Source organism: Phalacrocorax carbo, chromosome 16, assembly GCF_963921805.1.
Source record: "Phalacrocorax carbo chromosome 16, bPhaCar2.1, whole genome shotgun sequence".
NCBI classification, from domain to species: Eukaryota; Metazoa; Chordata; class Aves; order Suliformes; family Phalacrocoracidae; genus Phalacrocorax; species Phalacrocorax carbo.
Genome location: NC_087528.1, coordinates 2,783,385 through 2,799,823, shown reverse-complemented (window position 1 = coordinate 2,799,823; position 16,439 = coordinate 2,783,385). Strand labels below are relative to the sequence as shown.

The following is a 16,439-nucleotide window of genomic DNA, read 5'->3' as shown; positions in this document are numbered from 1 at the left end:
CAGAATCACCTTCTTTACAAATCTGAGTTACATTAGCTACAATAAAAAGTATGTCACTCTGAGTGCTCGTTTTCCAGCATATAAGATAATCATCATGTGGGATCAAGAAGAAATTTCCTCCTCCCATTGCCAAACTCAATGTAATTCTGCAACATGGCTGGTTTATCCCCTCTTCTGAAGCTGTTAGTTACGGCTACTCTTGAGACTAGACAGATCCACCGCTGCGTACAGATACTGTCCGAAGTCTTGCGCATCAGTAATAGCGTATGAGATAATAGCTCCTGGTTTGTGTATTCAGGAGATGACATTCTGTTACAATGAAGCGGGTTATATATATGTGGGTACGTGAGGGTTGCTCAGTCCATCCATCTCATGGTAAAGGCCTGTGGCCTGCGAAACAGAAGAATCTGTGTCCTCTCCCTGCTGCTGCTGTAGTGGCGAGTCCCAAGAGTAGTGCCCTGGGGGACTCCAAGGTGTGGCTCCAGGTTTACACAGCGTTTTGCCATCAGTTCAGGAAAGATGTTATGCTAATCTGACCTTTTGCTTAATCTTTTAAGGCACGTATTATATTATTTTGGAGCAATTATACCTTTAGGAATCAGAAGTTGGAGAGGAAATGAGTGATTTACTATGCTTTGAATCAACAATTTAAACTGAATGATCATGTCAATGCCAGCGACAGATTCAATCTTCCGTGAACTACTCCTTATATGAACAGGATACATGAACTGTGTTAAAAACAGAGTGCACAAACTGTGTTAAGATCCACTTTGTATGTCTGAGGAGCAAACGCAGAGCTTGAATCTTCATTCCTCTCCATTATTCCTGTCACCATGACTCGATGGACTTTAATAAGAGTTGAATTAGGGCCAGATCTGGAGCGCAGCAAACTCGAAGAGAAATTTCCATTGGCTTTTTTTTTCCACAGGTCAAACCTTCAGCTGTCATAAGCTGGCATCTTTCCACTCAACCAGCTCTTCGTGTCTGCACAAATACAGAGTCACTAGGTTTCTGTTCAACAGAAAAGAAGCACCCTTGGTTTTTTATTAATGTGAAGATACTTTCCAATGGTCTTCCTCTCGTGAGAATGATTTTCAGACTGTATTCATCAAGACACTGACATTTGAACTCGTTTCATTTTGAAGTCACCATCATTCACATTGCCACAGCTTGGCAGTGCAGGTTAACTTGGCGCTTCTCAAATTAACGCTCTCAGACCCAGTATCAATACCTGTAACCTTTGGCTTTCCTAAATGTGCTATTCTGCTTGTCACCTAGTAGTCACTAACTAAACTCTCAAAGCCCTGGGCAAGTACTGGGCTCTGCATAAAACCCTGTTACTGATAGGAACAGTATTGCAGAAAGGCGTGAGGAACGCAGTCCACGGCCACACACGCCAGGAAAAAAAAAAGATTGCTTATCAGCTGAAAGCTTAAAATCCGGACGGTTGCTTACTGAGCTGTACTGCTCTCGGTTGCTCTAAATTCTTAGTCAAGAACCAGGTAAGATCTTCTAGGGATGTTAAAATTATGTTTTGTTCTGATCTTATTGCAAAAATTGAGGCATCTTCCAAGTGCTTCGTTATGATAAATCGATGATGTGGGAAACATTGGCACAAGAAGTAATCCTTCCAGCTGTTTAAAAAGCAGCTTTCTGTTGCTTTAAAACTGTTTATGAATCACTATTTGGAACGAGCGTAGTAAAGCATTTGAAGCTGATTAGCTAAGAAGTTACATGGCTATCAGCTAGGACAGCCCTAACCTCATAATTTTATCTGTTAGTAGATACCGTGGAACTAACTGACATTGAAATGGCAGAATCCCAGCGCAGAGGTGAACTCGAGGAAAAAATTATATTGGATTTTAATAAAACTTTCCTCAAAGGTCAACCTTTCTAAGGTATAAAATCAATCTTCCTTCCTTCTTCTTCAGCCCATTTATTCATAGCTATAGAAAATTCTGATACTCATTAAATATTTCCCATTTTCTCCCCCACCAACTTATTACAGTATCTATCTACCTGTGACCATTATTTTTCTTGGCATTTTTATTTAGATTCTTTATGCTTCATTTCACTCCTTTGACCAGGCCTTCTCGGGATCTGTACCCCATTCTCAAAATGTCACTTATCAGGCTCCTCTTCAAGAATAGATCCTGCCTCACACCAGCTTCAGGACAAAATAACTTTTCACTTATCCTTGAAGGTGGCTGAAACTTTGGGCAGAGCAAAGTTTTCGTGCAAAGCCTTTATTCACGGGTGTCAGGTTTCTCCTGTTTTTATTCTTCCTTCTTACCCAGGAACTGCCTCCTGTGTCTTGCTCAGGACTCCAGTAACCTTTGCCAAGTAAGCTATAACATCAGTACATGCCACTTAGGAGAGAATGATGTCCTTGTAAGCTCTAAGGTCCTGCAGATCAGTCCCCTTTGCTGATTACTGGCCCAGTAAAATCTTTTTTTCTTTTTTTTTTCTTTTTTTTTTTTTTAAAGAAGAGTCACTAATGTCTAAGGAAGTACCAGCTTAGAGGGTTTTTTGCAGAGCATACTGACTGCACAAAGCTGTAGATACCCAGATCCAAAAACTGCTTCTCAGTCCTTGCCATATAAGCTCCAGCTCTTGATAGCCAAGTTTCTAAAATCCTGGCATCACCGTAGCCACTAACCTCACATACTGTAATGGCAGAGGAACTTTGGTTGCTGGCGTTTGGCTTTGCCGGCCTCGCCGGGCTGTGTGGGGCAGGCCAGCCCCAGCGCATCTCCCGAGACCCGGTACCCGGGCTTTCTGGGCTTCCAGGAGGGGATGCAGGATGCTGGGCTGCTCTCGCACTCACAGCCCCTCACCGCTGTACCCTCTGTCCTCCATTCTCCCACTTTTACCACAGTATTTCCCTCCTTCCACTTCAAAGGCCATTTCTCCCCTTCTGTGGCAGGATTAACTGTATCCCTGTCAAGACGGCTAGACATTTATCTAACCGCCAGGTCCTCCTTCCCCCAGCCCTTCCCTGCAAGCTCCCACATCCCCAGGACACTAATCCCATTCCTCTGAATTCCTCAGCCCCCTGCGCTGCAGAGGAACAAGTCCGGGCACAGCCTGGGTTGCTGTGGAGCCACGCAGCAGTTTGCAGCAAGTCGCTGACTCTGGCTGTTTGCCCTGGGGGGGAAAAGTCTGCAAAGAGGAGTTGGCGCACACATCCTGCCATAGGGGCGCTTAACGTGGCATAGAAAGCTGCTCCTGGTCGGAGGTAACCGTTTGCCCCCTTGACGCCATGAGAGGCGCGCTTGGGGCTCTCCTAGAAGATGACCTGGGACGATGCTCCATGAGCGTCTCTGTTCTGGCTGAATCCTCTTCTTGGTGATTGGCAAAACAACATTACATACAAGCTAATTTTGTGGTTCCCATCTAAAAAAAAATATCTCTGTGGTCAGAGAACCCCTGAAGCTGGGCAACATCTGAAAGGTATATGCACCCTCTATAATCCGTACTTATGGAAAGATCACTGCTTAAGCTGGTAAAGTGAAATGTAAGAGAATCTATACTACATTCCACAGCCATTGTTAAGATACAGGCTGGAGAGCAGCCAGGCTTGGTTGCTCACACTGGTAGATGATGGGGAAAAGGAACACACATTAAAATCAGCAAACGGATAAAATTGGGCTAGAGAGGGATGAACACAATGGGAAAAGCTTTCCATTTTTTTCAAAATCAAAGCCCAGACTCCCACGCTAAAAGGACTGTGTTCCTAAATAGGAAAATGTCAAAAAAGAGACTGTACTATATTGGGGAACGTACGTGACAAAGCTTTATGTCCACCGTCAGGATAAATATTACATATTCCGTAAGGAACAGCAACATTCATTTAGTAGAGACAATGAAAAGGACAAAGATGGGAGGTGGAAATTCTGAGCCTTGCTTTCTACTGCTCTTAAATTCTTGTCCATGTAGACACAGATCAGTAAAAATTTTCTGAGATCTTTTTAATTCCTTTAAACAACTTTTAGGATTAATAAACTGTATTTTGGTTTTAGATATTGTATTGGTCAATAAATAATACTGATTTAGGTTTTAAAAGAGCACTATCAGTTATTTTAGGAACCAAATTTAGATTGCTTTAGTAGAGAAAAGAAGGTCCCTTTGTAGAGACTTTATAGTAGAGACTGTAGAGACTATGCAGAGACCGTATAGTCTCCACAAGGTCTTGCAGAGATGCAGGTCTCTGACAACACAGAGATCTTGGCTCTAGAGATTAGGCTGCAGGGAGCCAGCCTGTAGAAATTGTGGTTTGCTTTCTGGTGATGGCTGTCGTGCTGGCCAGCATCGCAGGATATGGCTACGAACAGGGGATGAGATCAAAGCCCTTCTCGTCTCATATAGATTAAGAAAGTCTTCTTCCTTCTAACCTAACTCCTGCCTCCCTGGCATGCTCTGAAATACTTCTGTTGATTTGCTCTGCCGGGGAGAAAAATTGTCAAGGTTTGTCAGGAAAGACAAGAACATATGTTTTTTTCTTTCCATTTAAGATTAATCTTTCAGTGGAATAGAATTGGCAACATGAGTAAAATTTTGCTGCCGGAGTTTTTATTTTGTATTGATTGCATTTTTAAAGATTTTTCTAGCAGGGAGAGGTAGACATTTTGTTATTGCTGTGTATTAATCAAAAGGACTGGAAGATACTGCAGGCCCTATTCTGACCTCTTTGTGGATCAAAAAGCCAGCTGAGGTTTTAAGAATACAAGTGATCCTGGATTAGGCTTTGGTTTTAGGTGCTAATAATTTAACGCTGCTGCAGTTCGGCCACCTATTTCTCATGTGTTATATGTGGACGACATAATGATCTCTGCAGTTTAAAAGTCAGAATTTTCAGACAACCGAGAATAAATGGCACCTTTCATTGGGCCGCTAGAAGCAGGCTTGATTCTTGCTGACCCGAAGAGGTTATTCTTAGGGCAATCACCTGTCTTTAACGTTTGACATTGGATTTGTTCAATACCATGCAATTTTAGCATTGACTGCATTAGAAGCTTCTTTTACATAAGCCACAGAAAAGTACATCACCATTTTTACAGCTTTAAAGGATCCCACGGCCGCCTTGATTATAAATGTATTAGCTCTGTGTATTTAATTCAGTTCTTAATGCTTCTCATGTAGCGTTAAAGCCATTTAAAAGAAAGTCTCTGCTTTTACAACCTTTCATTTTATTTTTTTTTTTAGCAACTCAGCGGCACAGTTATTCAGTTTGTAAAGCTTCTTAGGAAATCTCACCTGAAAACATTGATCTACAGAGTTGTGCAGTTTTTCCCACTTCAAAGGGAAATCTGCTGCTGCTGCTACCCCAGTCGGCGCAGAACCGAGCACAGCAACGTGTTGAACTGCTCCCTGACACAGCTGCTGTCATCTGCCAATTTGCTCGGTGTGTGTTGTGCCAGGGAGATTTCTAAATTCTAATTTAAAAAAAAATAAGTATTTGTCTTTTCACCTTATCTCTTTCAGTAGTTATTTCACATCATCTCTTAAGTTTCACGGTAAAAGTAATGGCAACTCGTTCAAAACAAAACAATCCAAGGCTCTCGCCTGGGTTCCCAGCTGCACCACAGCCGTTCTCCGTAGTCTCCCAGCTCTGATGCTTATAATCCTCATACTTCAGTTTTCACTTCGGGGTGCACGGTGATACCGTATGACCCAATTTTCACTGAAGGCCCCCGCAGCCCTTTTCTGGTTAAAAACAAATGAAAAATGGGGGGGAGGGAGATCACAACTATTTTGAGCCTGAGTTAAGATTTTCAAGTTGTTTGCAATATTGCAATCCTAGTAGCATCAACATTGACACATCTGAATAAAAAGTATGTGTTTTACCACGGATTAGGCCTTCTAGCAGGAAGTTCCAGCTGTGGAAAATCCCAAATACCACCCTCGCTACCCTCTTTTCCCCAACATTTCGGTTTTCAGGCTCCTGCCTCCCGGAGAGTCTCGTATATACTCTCAGCTCCGAAGGGTTAAAGTCCTGGCATTTCTTCTGACTGGCATTTCCAAATCTCTCCTGGGGCCCATGCTGCGCTTATGCCAAAATGCTTTATTATTACACAAACACAGAGCAAGAGGAAGGGAAAGAAAAGCAAAAATCCTCCGCCGTTTCTCCTCCAAAGCCCCATCCCGTGCTCCGCTTCGAAGCGAGCCGCCCCAACCCCGACCCTGCAACACCCAGAAGTGGTATTTAAGGAGCAAAACCAGGGATGCTTTAACGAACCGAGGGCCCGGCTCTCTCGCCACCGGGCCTGGTCTCAGCCCAAACGCCTCCTGAGCCCGGGCTCAGCCTGGGCTCAGCCCTGCCCCGCCTTACAACCAGGCCGGGCCCAGGCCGGGCTCGGTGCCCCCGGCTCAGCGCCCCCCGCCCGGGCCGGGCCGCCCGACCGCCCCCACCCCGTCCCGCCGGCCCTGAGGCGCCGGCTGCGCCCTTCCCCCTCCACCCCCACCCTGGGTAACTTTTTTTCCCCCAAAAACTGGGGTTTGACGTCTTCCTCCTCGATACGGAGTGACCAATCAGGCGGCTCGCAGCGCGGGCAGGCAGCCAATCGGTCAGCGTTGCTACCTGGGGGGAGTATTTTTAGCCGCAGCGGCTGGGGGGGAGGGGGGCGTGAGGGACCAGCCGGGCGGGGCTGGGCGTGGCAGGGCGTGGCAGGGCGTGGCGGGGGTGCGGCCCCTCGCCCCCTCCCGTGAGGGGCTGCCGGGCCCCCCGCCTCCGGCCCCGCGGACTCTTGATGGCCGCCGCCCCCCCTCCCCCCCGCGGCGGTCATGGGAGATGTAGTTCTAGCGCGGGCTCCCTCCCCCCCTTCCCTGCGGAGATGAGGGGCGCGAGGGCCGCGTTTGACGTAGGCAGTGACGCAACGGTGTTGTGAGGTGAGGAGCCAGCTGACGTAAGATCGGCCCCTCCACGCCGGGGTGGGGGAAGGGGAAGCAGCAGAGGGCCCCGCGCCGGGTGGGGCGGAGCCTGGCCGGCGGTGGGCGGGGTCAGGCCGGACGCTAGCCACTGGAGGGCGGGGTTGGTGGGCGCGGCCGGGCGGGGCGTGTGGGTGGGGCGAGGCGTGTGGGCGGGGCAAGAGAGGCGATATATAGGGGCGCGTCGGGCGGCGAGGCAGGAGCAGAAGGAGCCCGGCTGCGGCGGCGGAGCGCGCCGGTCGTGGGGGTGTGAGCAGCGCAGCCCTCCCCCCCTTTCCCTCCCCCCCCTTTTTTTTTCCAACCCTCCCCCCTCCCTTTTTTTTTTTTTTTTCTTCTCTCTTTCCTCTCCCCTCCCATCCGCGCCGAGGGAGCCGGCTCTCGGAGATGGGGGTCGGGTGCTGAGCCGCTCCCCGCCCCCCGCACTCACACCCCCGCCGGGATTGTTTGCACTACCCCCGCACACCCACCCGGGTGAGTACGGCTCGCCGAGGGCAGGGCGGGGTGTGCGGGCGGCGGCAGGCCCAGGGCTGACGGCGGCGGGGGGGGTGGGGGGGTGGGGGGGAGGGGGCGCTGAGGCAGCCACCGCCCGGCCCCTCAGGCGGGGGGCTGAGGCGGGCGCGGCCCCCGTGAGGGGGGACCCGGGGCAGCCACCGCCCGGCCCCGGCGGCTGAGGCGGCCCCGGCCGTGAGGCGGGCGGGCCGGGGTGGGCACGTCCCGGCCGTGAGGCGGGCGGGCCGGGGTGCCGCGGCGGTCACGGCCCGGCGGGGAGGGGCAGGGCCGGGGGCGGGGGGGGGGGATGGGGGTGGGGGCGCAGAAGGAGGGCGCGGGGGCTTGGGGGGGGGAGCCGGTCTGCCGGGAGGGAGGCGGGGGTCCCTCCCAAGGCGGCCCCCGAACGGGAGGAGTGAGCGTTCCCGGCTGACTAATCGCGGCTGCCCGCGCCGGGCCTCCGCGGGCAGCGCCGGCTGCCCTTCCCCGGCACCCGGCCGCGAGCGGGGCGCCGCTGAGGAGAGGGGCCTGGCACCCCCCGCCCCGCCAGTCATCCCCCTTCCTCCTCTTCATCACGGGCTCAGAAAATGCTCTTCCTCCTCCTGCTGCTGTTGCCGGAGCTCCCAGGGCTGTGAGCAGAAACCTAATGAGAGCCGACGGGCTGCTTATGTAACTGCCCACGCCGCGCCGGGCTCTGCCTGCAGCCCGGCTCCGCTGCGGGAGCGGCTGCGGGGCCCGGCGCCCGCGGAACGCTGTCCTCGTTAGATTGGGGAAAAAAAAAAAAAGTTTGAAATGATCAGGCTGATTTGTTTGATCAGCTGCTTGTTACCGCGGACCGGTTTTGGGGCTTAAAAAAAAAAAAAGTATAGCGTCTGCCCGGTGCGCCTTGAAAGGATCATTTAATTCCTAAAGGACACAGAGGAAGGGAAACAAAACAGATGGATTAATAAATCATTTTTTAAATGCCCCTTTTAACCACCCAATCAGCCCTTCTGTACCGATTGTGTACCTTTTGTAAATACCTTCTGTTTGCCCTTGATCTTTTCCTTATCCCCACCCAGTGCTGATCCAGCAAACGTTTAAAGGTCGCCTTATCGTGCAAGCTTTCAAACTATTCCCATACCATGTTGGGGAGAACGCGAGCGGCTTGGAAATAGGGTTCCAGACTTTAAAAGGAGATTATTTGGAGCAAGAAATAATAATTTAAAAAAAGCATCGTATTCATATTGTTAAAGGATTTTGACACTGACTTTGATTTCTCTAATCTTCAGTGACAGCTACACTAAATTTCGTTCCTAGTGATGCAGTGCAGAAAAGCACGCTGTTAATTGAAATTCTCGCTGGGCGTTTAACTTGAGCCAAGAAATACGTATTTTGTTTCGTTGGAACTTTTTGAACAAAGGTGTCTCCTGTGGGTGAGCACCTTTATGCTGAGGTACTGCAGAATTTTCTTTAGCAGTACGTGTGCTAATGCTTGATTCTTGTCCCTTCTCTAACTTTAGCTGATTTCTCTTTTGTCCTTTGTGAAGGAGTGGCGACCATATTTTATATTAAATATAAAATGGAGTCATGGAGAAGGGGGGAAGCGATCGCTTTTGAGGCTGTCAGAAGCCCTGTTGGCTCTAGTAACTTTTTGAAATCTGGACTATAGACAATGCAATATATGAATATAGTATATATTAATATATGGTATCTGATAATACAGACTATTTTGTAGAAAGGGTAGGATTTATGAATTAATGTAATAATTTCAGGGTCATTGCCACCCTTGTGACAGAAGATACATGCATCTATTTTGCATGCATTGGCTGCATTATCACTTTAGCTATTCCGAGGAAGAATTGTTGTATATGTACAGCGGACATTTTCTCTTCGGTTAGCACAGTTTTGCCGGTGCCCAGTTTATGCGGATGATTTGCTTGGGCTTTAAATGTTGCATAATTTTAGTTATTTGCGTGAAATCTTCTAAAGCAACCGTTAATATTTTTTTTTAGAATTCTGTAGCTTACAGTGCAGCCAATATGCTTGCAAACTTTAAAATTATAAATGACCCTTGGACTAAGACCTTTCAAGCTAAATTAATGTTCTGGTGCTAAATTTTGCAGCTGAGTACTATAAATCATCCGAATACGGGTTGGTAATTGAACCTTTGACAGGCCTGGCAGTTCTGTGATGTTTTAAAAATTATCCTTGCTGCTTTGTGAATAACTAAACGGCAAGCTCGTGTGATTTTGAAATGCCCCGTGCCTTACGTGTAAACACACGCCTGGTGCATCTTCTGCAGTACTGTTTGTAAGTCATACTGAACATCGTCGACATCCTCACCTTCCGCAGGCATGGACGTAAATAGCTCGATGCACATTTTTTGGCTTAAAGTAACCTGTTTTATACAGAAAGTGAAGCTGAAAGAATAGGCCTTGGAGCTTGATCTTACCCTTTCCTTATTTGGATGTGTTTGCTTTTGTGTTTTCTTAAAGGAACAAGAGCACTCAAGGTGAAGGATAATAATCAACTAGAATCAGCACTTTGAATGAAAGTTTGTTTCCCTGTGGCATCTTGAACACTTTCTTCTTCGGGTTTTGAAACAGACTTATAACTTTGTGGCATAGCAGCTATGCAGCTTGAAATCCAAGTAGCACTCAATTTTATTATTTCATATTTGTACAATAAGCTTCCCAGACGACGTGTCAACATTTTTGGTGAAGAGCTTGAAAGACTTCTTAAGAAGAAGTATGAAGGGCACTGGTATCCAGAAAAGCCATACAAAGGATCAGGGTTTAGATGTATACATATAGGGGAGAAAGTGGACCCGGTCATAGAACAAGCATCCAAAGAGAGTGGTTTGGACATTGATGATGTTCGTGGCAACTTGCCTCAGGATCTTAGTGTTTGGATTGACCCATTTGAGGTTTCATACCAAATCGGTGAAAAGGGACCAGTGAAAGTGCTTTATGTGGATGATAATGAAAATGGATGTGAGTTGGATAAGGAGATCAAGAACAGCTTTAACCCAGAGGCCCAGGTGTTCATGCCAATTAGTGACCCAGCATCTTCAGTGTCTAGTTCTCCTTCTCCTCCCTTTGGTCACTCTGCTGCTGTGAGCCCAACTTTCATGCCCCGCTCCACTCAGCCTTTAACCTTCACCACTGCCACATTTGCTGCCACCAAGTTTGGCTCGACCAAAATGAAGAATAGCGGCCGTGGCAACAAGGTCGCCCGCACCTCTCCCACCAACCTTGGCTTGAATGTCAATGACCTGTTGAAGCAGAAAGCCCTTTCCTCCTCCATGCACTCTCTCTACGGGCTTGGCTTAGGCAGTCAGCAGCAGCAACAACAACAGCAGAAGACTTCTGCCCTTTCTCCTAACGCAAAGGAGTTCATTTTCCCCAACATGCAGGGTCAAGGTAGTACCAGTAGCATCTTTCCTGGTGACAGCCCCCTTAACCTCGGTCCTCTCCAGTACAGTAATGCCTTTGATATGTTTGCAGCCTATGGAGGTCTGAATGAGAAGTCTTTTGTGGATGGCTTGAATTTTAGTTTAAACAACATGCAGTATTCTAACCAGCAATTCCAGCCAGTTATGGCTAACTAAAAATAAACCGAAAGTGAAATACAAGTAAATACTATTGTACAAGTTAAAATGCACGTACCCAAGGGTGTATCTTTTTTTCCACCTCTTGAGATTTTTTTTAAGGCTTGTAGTATGAATACATTCAAGCTTGGTTAGATAAATACAACATGCATCATTTTTTTTCATTTGCCAACCAAGCACAAAATTATTTTATACTGACTGTACATTACAAAAATATACTCTCAAAATATGGCCTCTTACAGTATTTAAGATATAGCAAGGACATGGCTAATTTTTTTTGTGTGTGTATATATATATGTACCCAAACGTATATGTATATATATATTAAAAAAATTGGCACTAATAGGTGGGTTTATTGGTCTTTTTCTAATTGTATAATTTAATTTAGTACAAAGTTTGTAAAATATCAGAGTATATATATTGTTTCTACAACATGGTATTGCATTTATATCTTTTTACTACAGTGATCTGTGACAGCTGCAGCAGCTTCATGTTGTATTTTTTTTACTGAAATTGTAAGATATCCATCTTAAAGACATCAATTCTAAAAAAAAAAAATAAAAAAGTTGTGTACAGAATATTCCTTAGTGGTGGAATTAAAATGTACGAAATATTTGCTTTTTTCAAAAGAAACACAAATTGTATTTTCTGTTAAAAGTTTAAAGATTTTTGCTATATATTATGGAAGAAAATGTAATCGTAAATATTAATTTTGTACCTACATTGTGCAATACTTGAAAAAAGGTATAAAAGTATTTTGAGTCAGTGTCTTACATGTTAAGAGGGACTGAAATAGTTTATATTAAGTTTGTATTAAAATTCTTTAAAATTAATTGACTGTTGTGGTCTGTGTTTTTACAGTTCTGCTGAAGATCAGAGCGCTGCGTTTATTGTGTTGTCAGTGCTAATGATGCAAAAAAGTCTGACTCAGTGCATCACAAAGGAGCGATGGAAAGGGTTGCTGTATTGATGCACCACAATAATGGGTTGCTTTACCTAAAATACTACTGACAAAGCACGTAGCCTGATTAAGTCCTTGCCTACAATTATTTGAGCAAACTTTCACTTGTTTGCCATAACCGCAGCTCACTGAAGTCAGAAGGTAATTTTATTCTTTTTCCTTGACAGTTGAGACCATAAGCTGTGTGAATGTTGAGTTATTGTGCGGTAGGATGTATCTAGAAGAGGCTCAGGTGATTCAATGAAATCCACTTTCCGTGGCATCGGGATGGATTTGAACTACTCCCTTGAGGGGTCCTGGACCAATGCATCAGCGTTCTGTTTCTGTACGAGGGGTGACTAGCGCAGAAACTAGACTGAATAAAACCGCTAATTTGCAGTTTACTAAACCCATTGTAAACCTTCATTTTATATGCTCTATTAAAAAGAGAAATGTAATGCAACTACAGTGTGACAATCTAAGGTTTTTATTTTAGGGGATTTTACCAATTTTAACTTGCTAGATTTTCAAAACGTGAATGTGAGTGGGAGGAGAAAGAATTCAGAGGCTGACAAAATGACTTGGCTTTTCAAGGGCTCTTCCAAAGTTGCATCCCTTACTCTTCTCCGTCTGCTCGGTGAACGGTGTACCTTGCTGAGGGGCACTGCCAAGGGAAGGAGAAACTTGCTGCTTCAATCTGTAAATCTAACAAACCAACTTATTTTCCGTGGCAGTTCCAGTTGTACGAAGAGAAGATAGGTGCTAAGTGGGTCGTCCTTTGGCTCACGATGCTGAGCGCTAAGCTACGCAAGGAGTGCAGGATTAAAATTAGCTGAACCTCAGTGTTCTGAAACTGGATCTTGAGACTGAAGATCAGTCTTTTCCTGCTTGGTTTTACAAAAGGTGTAAATTCCATGCAGGCGTCCGCCCCCAGTTTGGCACGAGCGGAGTTTTGGTGGAAATAGCCTCATGCTGTAAGGAAGAGGGTGTTTTTCATCACCAGTGTGAGATCTTTGCCTTGGACAGAGGCCGTGAAGGAACGGACGGGGTGGAGGTGTGACGCTGTCAGTGGTATCAATTTCTAATGCCATGACAACCAATTCAAAAGCAATAACGGAGCGACTGTTTTTTGAGGCGTTCATCTGTCTGTTTTTAACTGGCTCCTTTTTATTGAGTTTGCCATCTGGTTTATCTTTCCACTAACGGCACATCAGTGGACAGAACTGTACTTTAAAGTGCATCATTTGGTATCTAATTTTAAGTGGATGATTTTGCTTTAAAAAGGAATTAGAAAAAAATAAGAAATACTGGATCAGTTACTGAAAAATGGAGGCTGTTAGCTGTGTGTATTATTTCTATTTGTATACCTAGACTTCAAGATTTACTACAGTTTTAGTATTTACGGTACAATAATAATACCTAAACTGCCAGGGGAGACTATTCTGTGTGTTCTGTGATATTTCTATTCCTATGGTTTAAACTGAGATCATGTGTCTTAAAGGTCATCGAGCTTATCCTCTTCCCATGCTGATTGTTCACTTCCACTGTAACCAGCTCCACGTATGAAGGGCAGTGGTTTGCAGCACGGAAGAGTCTCTGGGAGCAAGGTTGTTTGTCGCACCACCTTTTAATATAAAGATTTTAATAAGCAGGGGTTGTTCGTGGTGCTCTGCAAGGAGACAATCTGCAGAGCGAGCCTCCGGTGTTCTCAAGGAATGCAAATGGGAAGATTTTTAATGTTTTCTCTTACTCCTGACAGAAATTAAAGATGTGTGCTTTCTGTTCAGTCTACTTCACCCATTTATTTACCTTCTGCTGAAGTTCGGTACCAAATTTGTTAAATCAAACATTTACATTGCCACATTCCGTTCTAAATGAGTGCCAAGTCAATCTCTGGTTTAATTTGCACGCGCCCAGTATTCTGCTCTCGAGCCGTGCTGTCAGGTAAGTGCATTTGCTCTGAGAGAAAGGACCTAAAAAGGAGCGAAGGGGAAAAAGGAAGGGTTTGCTCAGTTGCGCAAGTTCTTTTGTATTTTCTCTTGTGAACATGCAATTTACTTCCTTAAAATTGCCCGTGTAAGTTAAACCTCGGAAAATGTCTTTAATTTACAGTGAAGAAAAGGGTAAAACCCTAAGTACGCGTCCCCCTCAGTGCCGCTTGGTGCATCCTGTGTCTTCACTCAAAGTCCCTGCCCAAGCACAAGTTAAAAGCACTTCCATCTGTAAGGCTTGCTCAATTCAGCACAAGTCGGTAACTTCTGAAAATCGTAACCCGAGATCTGTGAAACCAGCTCAGAGGCATCTTGGCGTGGCAGGGTAGAGAGGGCTCCGCGGGCAGCTACGATCTGTCCTGCACTTGTTCTGTGGGTAGACCACAGGCGTTACTCTTGATCAGAAGTCTAGTAGCGGTCACCCAAATTAAATCGATGCGATTATTTCTGCAAAGGAGAGCTGGCTCACGGGTGGAGTTCTTACAATACGTAGTGCTTCCTTGCCGCATCGTGCTCTCAAAGGTCTCCGCTGCGATGGCAATCGGAGGGCACAGGCCGGCCTGGCGCTGGAGTCTTGGTGAGTACAAGTTTTTGTAGTTCTCTTAACTTCAACTAAGCTCCCATAATTCATACAAATGGAGGGCTGGGCGTAAGCCACAGAAAGATCCATCCCTCCTCTTCACCATGCACAATTAGAAAGCTTCAAACACCGCGTGTACGACCTCTTGCTGCAGACAGCCGCGGCAGGTGATCGCCCAGCTACAGCCCGGCCGTGTGCCCAGCTGTCTGCGCCCTGTGCTCCCGCCGTACTGCAGCGTGCAAAACCCTGTTAGCAGCGCACAGCCCCGCTGCATTGCTGAAATATCAGGTAACCAAACAACTAGTTGTTAAATCAGCTCTTTGGACCGGCGTGGCATCAAACCAGAGTTCATTTACTGATCTGATGCCCCAGACTGTTCTATTAACGTTTCAGGAATAAATACCTCGGAGTTTGTGTTGGTAGTTTTGGAGCAGATGAAGCAAACCGGCGGTTCAGCACTCTTTTTTATATCATCAGCAAGTTGATTTAAATTGAGTGCACAGTGTTGGCTGCATTCCTCTCATGAGCTGCATAAAAAGTTGGCTAAATCGAAGTGCCAGAGCTGTAAAACCCTGCCGAAGGGATTGTTTCCCAAGATCAGCGAGAGGAGCGGTTAAACTGTTACCGTGGCAGTGCGCGTATGACTTTTGTCCTCCTGGCTTTATTTTAGCGGTGGTAGTAAGGAGTTTTGCCTTACAGAAGGGAAAAAGCATTAAGACTCGGGAACATAAACCACATTCCCTTTGGCACTATGAGTTTGCTACCTCATAGACAAAATACGATCAGTGTGCGGAACGAATAGCAGGTGTAAAATATTTTTAGACAAACCTTGGCGTACAGTGCAGACATCCCTCAACCCCCATCCTTTGTTCTGTCAACTTTTGTTTGTTGAAAACAATCTGGAGTATTGATGGCTGCAGTTTTGGTGGAACTGGCTGCAGTTTTCATTTGGTAATTTAGCACTTCAGAGGCCTGAAATCGGAGATCCTCTCCTCCTCCGAGAGCTGAGACACCATTACGTTTAAACAGCCTGGCAGCTCTGTGCCCTCATGGAGCTCGTTGCGCTGCATTCCCTTTTCCCCTTAGCTTCGAGCTTACCCGTAGCGTAAAACAAAAGAGGACTCGGGGAATGTAGTGCCTTAATTATTGTTTAGTGCCCCGCGAGCTTCTTTGAGGAGGTTATATCAACAGGGCTGGGTAATGCAATTAAAAACAGACCCGGAAACCCACCTTTTTCACTTGGCAGAAGATACTCATTCCCTGCTACACCCGTAACCCCTTCCCTTGTCTTTGCTGCCTCCCCCACAGCGTCCTCAGAAGGACCAGCTTGTGCGTTGCTCGCTTTGCTCCCTGCCTCTCGCTACTTGCTCTGCTGCACCGGGCTGTCACGCCGCTCTCCTCTTCACCCAGACCCCACTTCTCTCTGACCTCATCTCGTAAGTTGCTCAATGCCAGGAACCGCTGTGCTATGGGAGACCTCAGCACGCGAGGCTCTACCCCCCAGAAGGTACCCTCTCCCTCGTAGCCAAGGCTTGCTTGGCTTGACCTCTCTCTAAAGACATGGCGTAAAGAACTACTGAATGTCAGAATATAGTTAAAGATAACCTTAGATGCTCACAATCTCATGAAACTGAGTGGATTTGCTGCTTGGGCAGCCTCATCCAGTAACGGGGCAGCCGGAGAGGTTTTAGTCACGTTGATGGAAATGGGAGGTGGCAGGTTAGTGAAGAACATACTGTAACAGACGACAACTCGGGCACCCCGCGTTCCAGATCTGACTCTGGGCAACTCGCTGCCCTTTTCTGGGCTGGTTTCCTCCTCTGTCTCCACTGAAATTCACTGTTAGCAAGTGTCAGCCGTTAGCTGGCTGTTGCTGTCTTTTTGCTGTCAATAAGGAACTTGATCCAATTTCTGTATGCCACA

At 46.4% G+C, this 16,439-nt stretch overlaps 1 protein-coding gene across 1 annotated transcript; it reads left to right on the top strand.

The window, feature by feature from the left end:
- Positions 1–7,133: 7,133 nt before the first annotated feature.
- TOB1 (transducer of ERBB2, 1) lies at positions 7,134–11,838 on the top strand. The gene is made up of 2 exons (XM_064466903.1): positions 7,134–7,398; positions 9,891–11,838. Exon 2 carries the CDS (start codon positions 10,028–10,030, stop codon positions 11,003–11,005), a length of 978 nt encoding a protein of 325 aa, XP_064322973.1. The 5' UTR covers positions 7,134–7,398; positions 9,891–10,027; the 3' UTR covers positions 11,006–11,838.
- Positions 11,839–16,439: the final 4,601 nt, after the last annotated feature.

What these genes read in the sequence shown, in the direction of transcription:
- TOB1 (XM_064466903.1), top strand. Translation starts at nt 10,028, where the DNA reads ATGCAGCTTGAAATCCAAGTAGCACTCAATTTTATTATTTCATATTTG.